This window comes from Dicentrarchus labrax, unplaced genomic scaffold, assembly GCF_905237075.1.
Source record: "Dicentrarchus labrax unplaced genomic scaffold, dlabrax2021, whole genome shotgun sequence".
NCBI lineage: Eukaryota > Metazoa > Chordata > Actinopteri > Moronidae > Dicentrarchus > Dicentrarchus labrax.
Genome location: NW_026136723.1, coordinates 23441699 through 23457494, shown reverse-complemented (window position 1 = coordinate 23457494; position 15796 = coordinate 23441699). Strand labels below are relative to the sequence as shown.

The window sequence follows — 15796 nt, the reverse complement described above, 5'->3', positions numbered from 1 at the left end:
TAAAGGGAGAAAGTATCTTTTATATTTGTAAAATGTAAACTGAATGTTTGTTTTTGTGTTTAAAGGTTTCGGAAGATGACTCGTACATTCAGGGTTGTGCTTTCCATGACGGTTTCTCTCCAGCCATTGGAGTCTTTGGGACCGAAGGACTGAACGTTGACGATAACATTGTCCATCACACTGTGGGAGAAGGTAACCACTGTACTGTCACCATGATTTACAAATGTTGTACAATCTACACATGGGGCCAGATTAACCTAATCTTCCTGAGCACTGAACAGGAAGTCTTTAAAGTATTCAAATGTATCTCTGTTCGCAGGTATCAGGATCTGGGGCGACAAGATAACAGTGAGGAGGAACCTGGTGATGATGACGCTGTGGCCTGGATCATATCAGGACAGAGAGGAGCCCTTCAACTACGCCTGGAACGCTGCCATCGAGGTCCGTCCTCTCAAAATACAAAGACAAACCACTTTAAATATCTATAGCTGCATGTGTAATCTGTACTGTTTGCTTCAGGTCAACGAGGGGACAAATGTTGTGCTGCAACATAACATCGTGGCAGGTTACGAGAGGGTCGCTTATCGCATCGACGGCGAACCGTGTCCAGGTAACGGAAGTGATTTAACCAAAGTGGTAGTGGATGTTTCACCTTAATTCCCCATGCTGTCCATTCATTGAGTGTGCAATGTGTGCTCAGAGTGTTTCTCTTCCCTGGTTTCTGCCTGCGCAGGTTATTTGAACGAGAATGAGAAGTGGATTCATAACGAGGCGCACGGCGGTCTGTACGGAGTCTATATGAACAAAGACGGTTTGCCCGGCTGCAGCCTCATCAGGGGCTTCTTCATCTGGAGGAGCTTTGACTACGGCATCTACTTCCAGGTTTCTTATGCTGAACTTCTTGTCTTTCTTGACACTTGAGTTTATTAATGTGCTTCATTCATCCACAAAAACAATGTTCTGACTTCATTTGACTGCAGCAAGAGACAGGCTCAGCTTGCCCGTTGAATCCACCACCGAATACTTTGATTCCAAAAAAAACCAACTACAGAGAGATGATGTGTCCTAGCTGTGATGCAATATAAATATTTTTTTCCTTAATAAACTGTTAGATAAAGTGATTTCAGTATGTTTCAGTGCCATTTTGAAGAGTTTTAAGTATATTTTTAAAGTATATTGTCAGTTATTTTGGCCAGGAAAATTGTGAGAGGAAATTTTGACAAATGTTTACTTATCAAAACAAATGACAAATGAAAAGTCTTGTAGGAATGTCAAATCTATTTGCAGTTTTTGGGCAACAGTCATTTATAAAACGTGACGCTGCCACCATTTACAGTCTGTGTGTAACTGGAAAGAAGTGACTGAAGTTTATTCTGTTTCTGCTGTCTTTTTAAAATACATGTGGGTGTAAAAGCTAATGTTTACTCAAATAATAATTCTCCATATCACTAAGTTTTGTTTACCGTACAGATTTATAAGAGCTGAGTTTATGATTCCTTAGCAAATAAGAAATAACATAATCCAGATAGAACATATCACCATCCTCCTCTTCTTCCTCTCCCTCTCACAGACCATCATGAATATTGTTATTTCCAACGTGACGCTGGTGGACAACGGGTTGGGTGTGATGCCTCTCATCTACGCTCCTCCTTCGGTCTCCCACACATACGCCGATAAAAGCGTACATATTCAGGTGAGGAAGGTTTATTTTATATTTGCTCGGTTAGTTATTCCTTTCATACTTATCACATATCATTAAGTTATATACTAGTAAACAGATTTCATATTCCTCCCGCTCATCTCTTCCCAGAATGCCTTGATTGTTGGCAGCAGTCCGAGCTTCAACTGTTCAGACACTGTGCCCGCCACTGACTTTAATATTGTCAACAGTGAGGACCATCGAGCACCGAGACCTCTCAATGGTACAGTGCAAACTCCCTGATGCTGCCAAACCACCACTTACACTTACACTACTGTGTTGTTATGAGGATTTATTCATTGAGTTTGTGTATAAGGATATTGTTAATTTCATTTTAATGTTATTTTATCTTGTTTTCTCTTTTCCTTTATATGTTCAGAATAAATATGAACAAACAAACAAACAAACAAACAAACACAGTTGAGCAAGCTTTGGTCAGAACCTCGGTCAACTTCCTCCTTTCCTGTAACATTTAACTAGCATTAGCTAAGATGTGACTATATGTATCTTTTATTTTTTGACCATCATCAAAATTAGGTTGTCTTTTCAACATAGTTGAGCCTATCACTAGATAGCATATCATAAGTCAATATATTTTTCCCAGGAAAGTCATGACCCGCCCTGCTCCAGCTCTGATTGGCTAGTACCTGTTGCCTTCATTGGTTTGATTGGTTAGCTCTAGGCATGAGGTGAATAAATTAAAAAGGAGGTTCATATTGTGTTTGACCACCAAGAACTTGAACTCCATTGAGAAGTGGTGGAATTTGATCCTTTTTTCCACGTGAATGCAGGCTGGTTAAACTGAACATCTTTTATTTACTCTGTACAGGTGGCAGATCTGGACTCTGTTGGCCAACTTTTGGATCTAGGCACAACACCGCTCCAGCTAAGCCTCATCATGTGAACAACAACTACAATGCCATCAAAGGACTGATGACAGTCAAGGGTGAGTTCAGGCTCTGAAGTGGTTTTAAAAAAATGTTATATTATTATGATCCCGGAGTGACGTTCTGAAAACAATCTTCACAACAATTTAAAGAAGAACTTATTCCGTATTTTTCATTTTTCTTTCTAGACACAACATTTGTGGGTTTCCGTAACGTCTGCTCCAGCGAGACGAACTTCATGTTCATCACCAACCCGCTCAACGAGGACTTGCAGCACCCTGTGCAGGTTTCAGGCATAAAGACAGTTGACAGCACAGAAGGGGCCAAAGTCTTCATCCACAGGGCTGATTTAGGGTAAATAATTGTACATCAACAGATATAAGGCTTGCAAAATCTGTGGTCATTTCTACAGACGTCAAACAGTGAGAAAAGAATCAAAAATGTCCACAGGAACAAAGTAAAAAAGACGTTCATTGAATATTATACAGCTGGATAAGTCTGCAATGCAATAACAACAGCAAAAATAGTTTTCAGAGGAAAATCTTAATATATATATAATGTTAATTTTCATATTTTGAGTTGTGAATGCTAAAATAAACTTCATGTATTTGTTCCCCAGTAAAGTGAACCCATCTGACTGCGTGGACATGGACTGCGATGCGAAGAAGAAGAGCTTGCTGAAGGACTTGGACGGCTCGTTCCTGGGTGCAGTGGGAACTGTTGTGCCCCAGTCTGAGTACGAGTGGGGAGGTGATGCCAGGAGGGGGCTGGGCGACTACCGCATCCCCAAAGTCATGCTCACTTTCCCCAACGGCAGCCGCATCCCTGTGGACCAGATCGCTCCACACAAAGGTAACCAGTGGAGGGAGTAAAAAAGATCAGCCTCCGCAAATAAATAATAGCTACTAAAAGTGCACATTTAACTGTCCTGTTTGACCCTTCTGTGGACGAGTATAGTAGAACATTTCCACAATAACTTTGTTGCTTTATTTGTCCTTAGGTGTGATCAGGAAAGACTGCACGTACATGAGTACCTGGCAGAGCTACAAGTGTTTCGGGCTCAGTTACAGGATGCTGGTGATCGAGAGTCTTGACTCTGACACAGAGACCAGACGTCTGTCCCCCGTTGCCGTCCTCGGAGACGGCTTTGTGGATCTTCTCAACGGTAAGACGATTTCTACAGAAAAATCTGAATGATCTCTCTAAAAAAAACAACAGAATTCCTCTTTAATTTAGTTGTGTGCCTTTGTGTCCAGGTCCTCAGGATCAAGGTTGGTGTTCGGGCTACACCTGCCAGAAAAGAGTGTCTCTCTTCCACAGCATCGTGGCCACTGGTCACTCCTTCGACGTCTACTTCTCCAGCGTCAGCCCGCAGAAACTTCGCCTCATGATGCTCAACGCTGATCCGTCTGAGGTCAGTGCACAACCTGGAGATCTCTCTCTGCTCTAAATATTACACATAAAAGTCAAACTTCTTCAGTTTAGGTTCACCTCAGTTATTTTTTTCTCTTTTTCACTTTTGTTTTTTACTTTGTGCAGAGCGTCGTGGTGTCGGTCTTCTATTCCAAGCCGCAGCGGTTGGATGTGTATGTTGACAACAAACTGGTCGCTCCGACTAACGCTAAGTGGAACAATGACGAAACTGACTATACCCTGAATAAGCCCATCGTAGCAGGTACTAATGTTAATAGTAATGTGACTTTAAATCAGTTCAGGCAAAAAAGCAGGTTAGGGCCAACAGTATCTATTAAACATTATAATCTCCTATTAAGTTTAATCACATATGTGGAGTAGGCCAGAACATGTACATGGCTTGGTCATGTTTCATTGCATTCGATTTAGTTTGGTTTTACAGATGGACCTCATGTTTGTCTTAAGCTTGAACAGCACTCTACTCTTGGCTCAACCAGAAAGTTTTATTAAGATCTTTCTGGTCTTTTCTGCTGTGTTTTTTCAAAATGAATGCCCACTAAATGAGCATGATATTACAGTCTTCTTTTTCATTTTACCTTCAAATTATAGCTTTATGTGTGTGATGGACGCAGGAGTATGTATGTGTGATAAGGGAATCTGTCAGAATGGTTTGTTTGCTAATTTGTATGTACTGTAAAAGCAGCAACAGTAACTGACAAATACTCATTGCTGCCTGATTTTCTGCATTTAAAGCATTCAATAATAAATGAGTCAAAGTTCTTAGTAAAAACGTAGATTTTATTTTTTGATTTTATGGATCATATTTTCAAATTTCTTTCTTTTATCCCTCCAGGTCAATACTTTCCCCCAACTGAATGACACTTTGGGAACCAACTACTTCGACCAGGACAACAAGATGCTGAAGGTCTTGGTGAGAGGATCCAAACCGGTGGAAATCCGAACCTCCCCGGTTCTCTTCCTCGCCTTCGAGCTGCCCGCCATGACGGAGGATGAGTTCTTCGGAGACAGCCTGGTCCAGAACCTCGCTACCTTCCTCAAAGTTCCCCCGAATATGATCCGAATCACCAAGATCATCCGGGAGGATGGAAGCGGGCGACGCAGGAAGAGATCCACTGGCCTGACGGTGGAGGTGGAGATTAAGAAACCTCCAGTCCAGCAAACCACCAACAGCACCAACGGTCAGTGGGAGGAGGAATCTAATATGAGTCTAACATGTGAACATTGGCCTATAAATTCAGATCCAGCCTTCTAATAGTCATACATATAACATCTCTCTGTTCCCTTTGTCCTCTCAGATGAGGAGGACTTTGTTTTGTTGCAGAGCATTGCTGACAATCTGGGTCAGGCAGCAGTTTCTGGAAACCTCAGTCAGTCCATCGGCTTCAACGTGTCTTCGATGGGCGTCATCCCTCCTCCTCCTCCAGCATCTGACCCCGACTGGAATAAGGTGATTTCAAGACTTAATCATAATGATGTCTGCTTCATGAAAACTACACTGAAAGAAATGATGTGTCATTTGACATAAGCGCTCACTGGTTCAATGACTTTCTACTCTAAAATCTCAGGAGGCCACAGCGGAAGTGACAAGAGAGGAGCCTAAAGTGAGCTTTGTGTCCGGCGTGTCCAAACTGCTGTTGATGGCGGATCCGATAGCCGGGGAGTTTGTGGGTCCTCTGCACCAGCAGCCCAGCCTCATGGCTGTGGATGAGCAGGTGAGGCAATGATACATCTCCACACATGGCTGCTCCTAAATCTGATATTGTGAAGGCAGAGAAAGGACGTAAAATAGGCTTTATATCAGCTCAGGATTGGATGTTACTGTTCTGTCATATTAGGTTAAACCGCTCCAGTGTGAACCGCTCTACCACATTATTTTTTATGTTGATTCAGTGTGTAGTCTTTGTTTCTCATTTCTTTAAGCTGTGTGCTCGATTCTTTTCTTTATCTCTTAGATTTTTGTTTGCTTTTTGGTCCAAAAATGCTCAATTTATTTCATCTTAGAAACTGCCTACTGGGCCTTTTTACTCTAAATGAGAAATTAAATTGATTAAATGAAAACAGAATACAATGCAAAAAGTAATTTTCTGTAATTTTCTAATTATTTTGGGCCTCCTCATTTCCATTCTATTCTGGATCAAATTAACTTTGGAGTTAATGGGCTCATGTTTGAGGTTGAAGTCATAGGATGGTAAATAATAAAATATTGAAAAGTAAAGGAGACACACACAGCAGAAGATTTAACATTATGTGGAAGTAGCTGCTGTCTCTAAAGGCCGACCTGTGTTGTTGTCTGCAGGGTAACTGTGTCTCTGTGGGAGTGACGAGTCTCACTGTAACAGCCAGCCTGAAGGACTCCAGCGGGAACAGCATAGACGGACTGAACGGAAACACCACCATCCTGTTCAGCACCTGCTGGGGAAACTTCACCGACCTGTCCATTCTCAACAGCGGTACGTCTTTTTTTAAATGAATCCTACAGACCAGTACAAACGTATTTACTCTCAGATGAAGTGAGTTTAATGCCCAGGTGCCAACTCTTTCTGTTTTTCATTTTATTTGAATCACCAAACAATTCCTCTTCCTCTCCCTGAAGGTGAGAACCTCACCATGGCCTTCACTCTGAAGGAGTGGGGCGCTGAGTCACGCAGCTTCTCGGTCAAAAGCACTCCAACCACAGAGGCCCCAACGACCAGCAGCAACGTTACAACCTTAACCACAGCCGAACCGCAGACCACCGACAACAGCATCTTCAGCGGTGGCTCGGCCGTGGCTGCCGGCAGTCTGTGTCTGGTCAGCGTTATCTACGCTGTAGCCTGCTGCTCAGACAGCACCCCCATATGCTAGATAGTTCTGTGAAGCTAAGAGGGTTTTATGAAGGATATCTCAACATTTATTCACTTTAACTTGAACAAATCTGCTCAATGAAAGGAATGTAGTTGTTGATAATATTATGAACATGGTGTTTTTTCCTTTTAATATCAATTTATATAAGCAGTTAAACAGATTTATTGGGTTGGGGTTAAAAGATTGATGAGGAAAACCAATGAGCCAAATTAAAGCACTTATCCCTCCATCTGTTTTTTGGTTTTTTTGAGTTCTTTGGTTTTGTTATATGTAAATGTCTGTTATGATTATCATAAATGTCCTATAATATAGACTTTCTATTTTAAAACAGGTGCAATAGGGTTTAACTTGAATCTGTAACAAGGTGAAGGAAGACATGAAGTTTGTATTTTGTTAATGATTGTTTGAAGCTTTATTTTCCTTTCAATAAATTCACATCCACAAAATATTATTATTATTATTATTGCGTGTTTTTCTTTTATTAATCCAATAACTGTCTAATTCTGAGTGCTGTGCTGTCCATGGTGCTGAAGGAAGCTGATTGGCTGAATGTTTAACTCTTTTTTTAAACCAGGGTAATATGTTTGCGCTTCACTAGAGGGCAGGAGACTCCGTGGTAAATCCTAAACTCATGCTCACTCAATTTCAGTTGCAGTGATATTTAAAGTCGTGCTTAAACTGAGAGAAAACTTCCAAAATGGAGACAAAAAAACTCGAAATTAAGAGCCATTTTGGTTTGGTACAAGAGGGTTTTTCTGTGTTGGCAACCAAAAGTATCAGCAAACGCAGCAGAAGCTGACGAGCGTCTTTTCAGCTCACATCTGTGTTCCCAGGAGGGAGGCGACGGCCGACAGAGGAACAATTAGTTTTACAGCCTTAATTTGCGCCCTCCATTTAGCCTCAACGTTAACAGTACAATGTGGGCGTGTTCTCGCCCCCTTTTTTAACTTTGCACCGCCTGTCCTCCTCCCGGAGCTGTGCGCACTTTGCGGAGCAGCCACTTGCTGCACAGTGGATGCCCGTGGTCCCCCCCCCCACCGCCCGGCCACAGCTCAGGCTCCGGCTCTGATATCAGGACGAGACCAGAGGATGGATTTCTATCACTTCACTTTTCTCTGCGGGGCTCTTGCGTTTGTTTGGGAAATCCCCTGCTGTCAGACTCTTGTGATTTTCCCTCCAGCTGTCCAGAAGAGCAGCAAGGTGGCGAGGATTTTTGATGGACAAGAAGCTTCTAAATATTTCAAGGAGTTTTACGCGCCGCCATCCATCGACAGAAACAATAAAGCGACGTCTACAGAGCTGATTGAGCCTCATGATTACATGCTGTCTATTTACAAGACTTTCTCCACTGCGGAGAGACTGGGACTCAACGCCAGCTTCTTTCGGTCTTCAAAAGCTGCAAACACTATTGCAAGTTTTGTGGACATTGGACAAGGTATGTGGAGCTTTGCTATATGTGAGTGAGTGAGTGTGTGTGTGTGTGTGTGTGTGTGTGTGTGTGGCAGGTAGGATTGATTGACCCATGACTCATACTTTCTCTCCCAGATTAATTCAGTGCAGACAATAGTGGGATTTTTCCTGTCAGATTCCACATCTCTGTGGTATGCACATCATCTCCGTGAGAATGCGTCTGACCCTTCTGTTTTAATGCTTTCCACAGATGACCTCCCACTCTCGCCTCTGAGGAGACAGCAGTATCTGTTCGACGTCTCAACCCTCTCCAAAAAAGCGGAGGTGCTGGGAGCCGAGCTCAGGATATACACCAAAGTGTCTGGGAATTTCAGGATATCGGAAACGGAGCCCGTTGACATCCAGCTCCTCTCCTGCCACGACCAGCAGCTGCTCGACTCCAAAACACTCGACCTGCAGGATTCCCAAAGGCCGAAGTGGGAGGTGTTGGACGTGTGGGAAACATTCAAAGAGCAGCAGCACCTGAGCCAGGGGAAGCACTTCTGTCTGGAGCTCAGGGCCATGCTGGACAACCCAGAGAGGGAGCTGGACCTGCACCTTCTGGGCCTGCACAGGCACGGCAGGCCTCAACAGAAGAAAGCCATCTTGGTGGTCTTTACCAGGTCTAAGAAGAGGCAGACCCTTTTCAGTGAGAGGAGAGAGGGGAGGGCGCTGCTGGGCCTAGAGAGGAAGGCCAAAGAGAGGGGCCCAGGCGCTAAAGCCAGCAGGAGAAGGAGGACGGCTGCGTCCAAAACCCGCCATGGGAAGAGACACGGCAAGAAGTCCAAATCCAGGTGCAGCAAGAAGCCGCTGCACGTCAACTTCAGAGATCTGGGCTGGGACGACTGGATCATCGCCCCACTGGATTACGAAGCGTACCACTGCGAGGGGGTTTGTGACTTCCCCCTGCGCTCCCACCTGGAGCCCACCAACCACGCCATCATCCAGACTCTGATGAATTCAATGAACCCCAGCAACATGCCGCCCAGCTGCTGCGCCCCGTCCAAACTCAGCCCCATCAGCATCCTCTACATCGACTCAGGAAACAATGTGGTCTACAAACAGTACGAGGACATGGTGGTGGAGTCTTGTGGCTGTAGGTAGTAGATCTGGCAGGTGTAGTGCTTTATGTTGACCTCCATCTTCGTCAGGCTCTCTGTTTAGTGGGAATCAAACAGCTTTGCAGTCTGTGTGGTGGCAAATGGATGGAGACTTACGGATGCATTTTTCTAACCATGCACCCAACAAGGTCATGTTTAATACCTCAAACATTTGTTTTCTTGCTTTTTTCTGTACATTCCTGTCCAGCCACTTCAACGCCACACTGATGTCTTATTCATGGATTTATAAGATAAGCTCATCTCTTTTTCACCAAATCAACAAAAGTTTAAAAAGAACCTTTTGACAAATAAACGTATTCTCTTTCTTTCTGAGAGTTAGAAGAAAAGATCAATACCACTCATCTGTCTGAATGGGAAACATGAAGCTGTCACCAGCAGCCAGTTAGTTTAGCATAGCTTAGCATAAAGACTGGAAACGGGGGGAAACAGCTAGCCACGGCTTTGTCCGAAGGTAACAAACCATGAAACAAGATATAATGTTTTCTTCAGTGAGCTTTAGAGGTGCAGATTTTAATACCTTGAGACGCTAGCTGTTTCCCTCTGTTTCCATTCTTTGTGCTAAGCTAAGCTAACTTGACTGTAGCTTCATATGTACCGTACTAGAGTCGATTAATTGATTAGTCGATCGAAAGAAAATTAGCTGCCAGCTACTTTGATAATGGATTGTTTCCGTCATTATTCAAGCAAAATGTAAAATATTCTAGCTTTTTCTATGAAAGGACGCATTTGCTGCTTTTCTTTGTCATTTAAGATAATAAAGAGCGGTATTGATCTTATATATTGATCATTTCCAAAACTATTTCTTTAAAATGAGACACATTACATATCATCGGGGCCTTTAAAGGAGGGGGAAGCGATTCTAATCGAGTTCACTTATTTTCAAGTTCAACGAATATCTCCTCACTGCTCTGTGTGTGTACTTTAAAACGCAGCCCTGGCTCTGCAAATGGGAAACAAAGTGGATCAAGACTTAGCCACACAACACTAACTTGTTATTCCAGTCAGGATTTGTGTGTAACCTTAAATCACTCGTCCACAGATATTCAGTTTACTTTCTAGTTTACCGAGATATGCTTTTGTTGCGATGATGGTTTTCTGGCTCTGGGAAACTCGTCCTCTCTGCAATGTAAGCAGCACCGCAGCAACTTCAGCAACATTGATTACATTACTTTCTGTGTTGTTGTTCGCACTAAATCACGGTATTTGTCATGGTATTTCTCCACATTAGCTGACCCCCACCTTTAAGGAAAAAAATTCCTCTGCTCTTATAAATTTATTGCCAGTGCAAAACAACTGGTGCCCCTTTTAATCTCCTTACCTCCCATTGTTTGGCCAGTGGGGCGCTAGCACTACGTTCATCCTTCATAGTCTCCCTGTCTTCAAAGCAGTCTGGCAGGCCAACAACATAATTGTGACATTCATTACAAGGTACTAAAGATCAAACATAGTCTATCTGTTTTAGAACATTTGATGACTTAGCTGAATTGAGTGATTACACCTCTGTGGCTTTGTTTCTTCTACTACTTCAGGTATTTTTTTTGTCTTGAGTGACGTCTCTGTCAGGATTAAAAAGCAGATTTTCAGCACTTGACATGGCCTATGACTCAGGGAACTCGAGTGTTGGAGAGAATGTAAAGTCCTTTTTTTTTTTCAGATTGAACCACCATCAGTATATTCCCACCAAAAACTTTCCTCATCAGTTTACTAACCATCTTTTTTTTTTGTTGAGGAGTTACATAATTTTGTCTGTGATGCACTGATGTTTCAAAGGTACCATGTGTAAATATTTGATACGGAAATAATAATTTATGTTCTACGAATAAGTTATTTCATTTTTATTGTCCGCTTTGTTCCCTTACAACTTCCAGACGGCATGAGTCACACATCTGGATGTTCAGGTTCAAATAAACACATATGGGTAATGTTTTGGTAACGAAACGTGACAGATATCTTTGGTCACAGACTGTGAAATACTGTAGTATCATCATGTTTTTGTTGTATATATAAATAGAAAATAATTATTCACCAAAGAAAAAACATTGTTTGTATTTGGTGAACTCTTTTTTTTTTAGGCTATACTGTTGTTTCAAACATTAGTAGCACATTTTTGTCTCTTATATATTTTGTTTTTGCATTATTTACTGGAATCTGAAAATAATATATTATACTGACTGTCAGTAAGATGAAATGGATAATTCAGTGTCATCCCACAATGTTTATATTTTATTGGACCCTCTCTTTGCTCTCCTGCATCCAACCGTGACACATAATTACAGCAGAAAATGAATTGATAATGTATTTTTACAGAGTAAAATAATCAAAGCAAAAATTGTTTAACCAAATTAATCTATTCTTATAAACTGTGTGAACTGTAAGATATGTAGAGTAACAGGCAAATTAAAATGTCTTGAACTTAAAATGTTTCCTTGGTAAAGTGTGGAATTTACTTTTGTTTGTTTATAACTGTTGTTTATGGTGCCTGCTCTTAATTTGACCTTTTGTGTCACAATACTTTTTATTTAACTTATTAAGTTAATTGCAGGTCAGTTATTTATCAATCACGTCTATAAGGTCAATTTAGTCGGAATATTTGGTGAACTTTGAATTTAAAGCGTTCATTCAAGAACTCAGTTCAGTGTTTATTGTCCTGCCTGAAGTTTGACTTGCAGCAGAACAAAAACAGACATCGAAAAACAAACTCAGTAAAAACTGAATAAAAAAGGGAAAAGGGAGAAAAATAACAGTATGTTATCAATAACCAAAAATAAATGAAAAACCAGCAAACTAAAAAAGAAAGCAAGAGCGTGTTGCTGCTCACAAGTGAAAAAAAAGGACTACTTAGATCGATTACACCTGAGGAGTCTACACCTCTATCTTAAAGTACCTCAAAGATCCCCTCCAGACATGTATTACAACATAAAATAGTCTGCTTGGAACAATAATATGTGTCTAATGTGTTTTTTTCTGCAAAATAAATACTATAATTTCCACATAAAAATCCTTAAAAAGGCAACTACTCCTTCTAACTCATTACAGAATCTATGAATATGCAAATGAGAGTTTTCCTGCTGGACACAAGATGTCTCCTACTTCATTGTAAAGTCCATTCTCAGTGTTTGTGCACCCGGGCTTCAAGTCTCTACAGCACACTTGTTTAAGTGTCATACTGGACCATGCTGACTCACAAACAATTAGTGATGTCACAAATCATGCTCATAGGCCCCGCCCCCTTAAAAATCTGATTTTCAATGAGCACAAAGAAACTTTCCACTTTCAGCAGATGAACGTGAAAACATCCTTTTAGTGTCAACCTCGAACAACAAACATCCAACTGTAGCAACAAAGAAGAAAAAGATATTTTATTTTAGAAACTGTTTTGGGAAATATGTTGTTTTGTGTTGTTGTATTCACTTGAGTTTGCTGAGAGTTAGATGAGGAGATTGATACAACCCTCATGTCTGTCTGTTAAATATGAAGCTACAACCAGCAGCCAGTTAGCTTAGCTTAGCACAAAGACTGGAAATAGGGGGAAACAGCTAGCCTTGCTCTCTCCAACGGTAATAAAATCTGCCTACAGGCAGCAATAAATCTCACCGATTAGCATGTTATATATTGTTGGTTTAATTTGTACAAAGAGTGTCATCACCAGGTATAGCTCCCGGGTTTAAAAAGTACTCCAGCATATATTCCCCAATATAAATTATGTTTTAATGTTTTTTTAAACAAATATAATGTGTTGTGGTAAATGGACTGTACTCATATAACACCTTTCTAGTCTTCTGAACACTCAAAGTGCTTTACACTACATGCTACATTCACACATGGATGGTAAAGGCTGCCACAAACAGAAACTAACTCATTCACACACATTCATACAATGATGCTCTTGCTCAAGGACACTTAAGACAAGCAGTGGGAGGAGCCGGGGATCAAACCGCCGACCTTCTGATTGACCCGCTCTATACCTCCTGAGCCACAGCCGCCCCATAATTAACAAACTTTAAAGGTGCTGTTTGTGAATTCTTTTGGGAAGTTGGACAGAGCAAAGCTAGCTGTTTGTGTGTCAAACCATTCCTTTAAGTGGTGGAAAGTATGCATCTAAATATAAATGCCTGAAAGTGTGGACTCACTAATAATCCCGCTGGCTTCTGGTATCAGTGCATTTATTTGTTTTTTTGTTGTTGACCTTTCGTTGTTAAAGGTACAGTGCACCTTAAAGAGGGTGAGTGACAGTTTGCAGGGTGAAAACAGGGTCAGCAGACAACAGGAAAGAGCGCCATCTTCTCTGGGTGGGCTGTGTTTCTGTGTGTGTTGGAGGTCGGGGGGCAATATGTGACAAACAAATTGGTAGGCAGATGTAGTGACTGACCCCCCCCACCACACCCTGCTCCCTTTTAGTCTAGAGCCACATTGGGTCCCCTGCCTCTCAGACAATGGCAGTGGAGGATCTCAACATCAGATTAAGCCTGCCTTTTCCTCACCGGGGTCAAAGGTCAAGTGGGGCATTGTCTCTGGGGGCTGTGGACATTAAACAACGTACACGTCCCCTTAGAAAGAAGGCGGCAATCAAGAGGGGAGGGAGGAGGGCGAGGGGAAGGAATGTGTGTGATGCTCTCTGAGGGCCTCGCTGTCACTCCCCAAACAACAAGGTGAGATATAAAAAAGGGGCGGTCGGGTTGAAGCAGCTGCTCTGAACAGCCAGCGGAGGACAAAAGGCTGGAATGTACCGTCTCTATAGCGGCGTACGGAGGCGTTTCTGCACTGTGTCTCACTGTGGCAGATTTGCTGCGAGATGGAGAAAAAGAATATTTGCAGGGGAAACAAAGCCGGGTGTAGATCGAGTGCAGGATTCAGCAGTTGTTATCAGAAGGGGGGAATAATTCGGAGCTCATGTTTTTTCTGTTTTCTCGCTGAGTTTTTCTGTGATGTTAAATGTTTCACACATGTCCAGAGTGCAGTCAAGAGGAAAAGAAAGCTAAGAAGGGATCAGGAATGAGCACAGAGATCTGGAATAAGATATCTCCTGACGCACAGAAACATGTGGTGTCCCAGAAATCTCGAAAAAGACAAAAAAAACTCGCCTCTGAAATGTTTACCCGATATAATTCCAACACTTGTCTCCCTTGTTTGCTTTTAGTCGAGGGCAAAAGTGATGTCTCGTCATCTTGACCTCTGTGTTTGCTCTGGTAAACGCAGCCTGTTAGAGGCTTTAGAGTGGAAATCCTCTGTGTGGAGTCAGATGGCAGCAGGCTCAAAGCCCTGACATACAAGGGAAGGAACTTGTTAGTCCTTCTGTTTGTTGAGTAAACTTTAGTGACTTTTTATTTATAGTCTCTGCTTTGGGTTTCCTGTGATTCCCAGTAAGATCATTTTTAAGGTCAGAAGACGTCTACGAGTCTCGGTTAAAACTGAGCTCAATGTGGTTATAAAAGTAAAGACATTTATTATCTGATCAATGTTTCAACAGCATTAAAGGACACGTGGAGGATTTAGTGGCATCTAGTGGTGAAGTTGCAGATTGCCACTAACTGAACACTGCTCGCGTCTGTATTGTCGACCAAGGAATATGAATGGGCTGTGAGGTGAGAAACTACAGTGTCCAAGAGGAACATGAAAGCCCCCATCTACAGCCAGTGTTTGGTTTGTCCGTTCTCGATTACTGCTTAAATCTGCTCACTCTAAGGTAGCTAGAACATAATGATTCTTATTTTCAGGTGATTATACACTAATAAAGACATTCCCAGTGAATATTATATTCTATATCTGCCAATAGATCCTCCTAAATGTTACACACTGGACCTTTAAAATGACTGTATCTCAATGTTAAACAGGTCCCAAGATATAGTGTCTGAACAGACAGTTTTATAGTCAGAAAAACTTTAATTATACAACAAAAGTAATAAATCAGTGCTCGGTGGTTTAGATTAAACTTATAAACCAATTTTGAGATTTGTTCTCAAGACAATAAAAGTTAATAATACACTTACTTGCCAGTTTATTTGGTACACCTAGCTAAAACTAATGCAGTCTAATACAACAGTTCTGCACTAAAACCTTCATGACGGTTAATATATTTTGTTGAAACGGTGCTGATTCAACTTTAAGATCATTTTGGATGAGCGGAGTTTTGTGGTGCTGTTGAACTGTGTTGCATTATACAGATGTAGCCTCACCTCATTGATATGGATAAAATAAAAAATAAAAATGTACATTAAATCATATTTGGGCCAAATCTGGGTTAAAAGTTAATTAAACTTTGCAGTGACATTAAGTATTCATGAAACACTGGAGCAAATATACTGTATATGTATATGTATATGTAATTTCTCTTGTATAGTTTTATATTTTGTTCTTCTAGTTAT

At 41.6% G+C, this 15796-nt stretch overlaps 2 protein-coding genes across 2 annotated transcripts in view; both read left to right on the top strand.

Annotated features, from left to right (window-relative positions):
* Positions 1 to 7312, top strand: part of pkhd1l1.1 (PKHD1 like 1, tandem duplicate 1) — a 43989-nt gene extending 36677 nt beyond the window's left edge. The window contains exons 61-77 of the mRNA XM_051390039.1: positions 66 to 192; positions 320 to 441; positions 520 to 610; positions 734 to 882; positions 1571 to 1693; positions 1811 to 1922; positions 2529 to 2645; positions 2775 to 2940; positions 3206 to 3438; positions 3587 to 3751; positions 3843 to 4000; positions 4126 to 4269; positions 4853 to 5198; positions 5316 to 5467; positions 5586 to 5732; positions 6317 to 6470; positions 6614 to 7312. Coding sequence (XP_051245999.1) covers positions 66 to 192; positions 320 to 441; positions 520 to 610; positions 734 to 882; positions 1571 to 1693; positions 1811 to 1922; positions 2529 to 2645; positions 2775 to 2940; positions 3206 to 3438; positions 3587 to 3751; positions 3843 to 4000; positions 4126 to 4269; positions 4853 to 5198; positions 5316 to 5467; positions 5586 to 5732; positions 6317 to 6470; positions 6614 to 6864 — 2757 coding nt within the window. The 3' untranslated portion in view covers positions 6865 to 7312. The remainder of the gene's footprint in view (positions 1 to 65; positions 193 to 319; positions 442 to 519; positions 611 to 733; positions 883 to 1570; positions 1694 to 1810; positions 1923 to 2528; positions 2646 to 2774; positions 2941 to 3205; positions 3439 to 3586; positions 3752 to 3842; positions 4001 to 4125; positions 4270 to 4852; positions 5199 to 5315; positions 5468 to 5585; positions 5733 to 6316; positions 6471 to 6613) is intronic.
* Positions 7313 to 7860: 548 nt separating this feature from the next.
* On the top strand, positions 7861 to 11853 carry gdf6b (growth differentiation factor 6b). The gene is made up of 2 exons (XM_051391214.1): positions 7861 to 8299; positions 8525 to 11853. The coding sequence occupies exons 1-2, from the start codon at positions 7954 to 7956 to the stop codon at positions 9415 to 9417; spliced, it is 1239 nt and encodes a 412-aa protein (XP_051247174.1). The 5' UTR covers positions 7861 to 7953; the 3' UTR covers positions 9418 to 11853.
* Positions 11854 to 15796: the final 3943 nt, after the last annotated feature.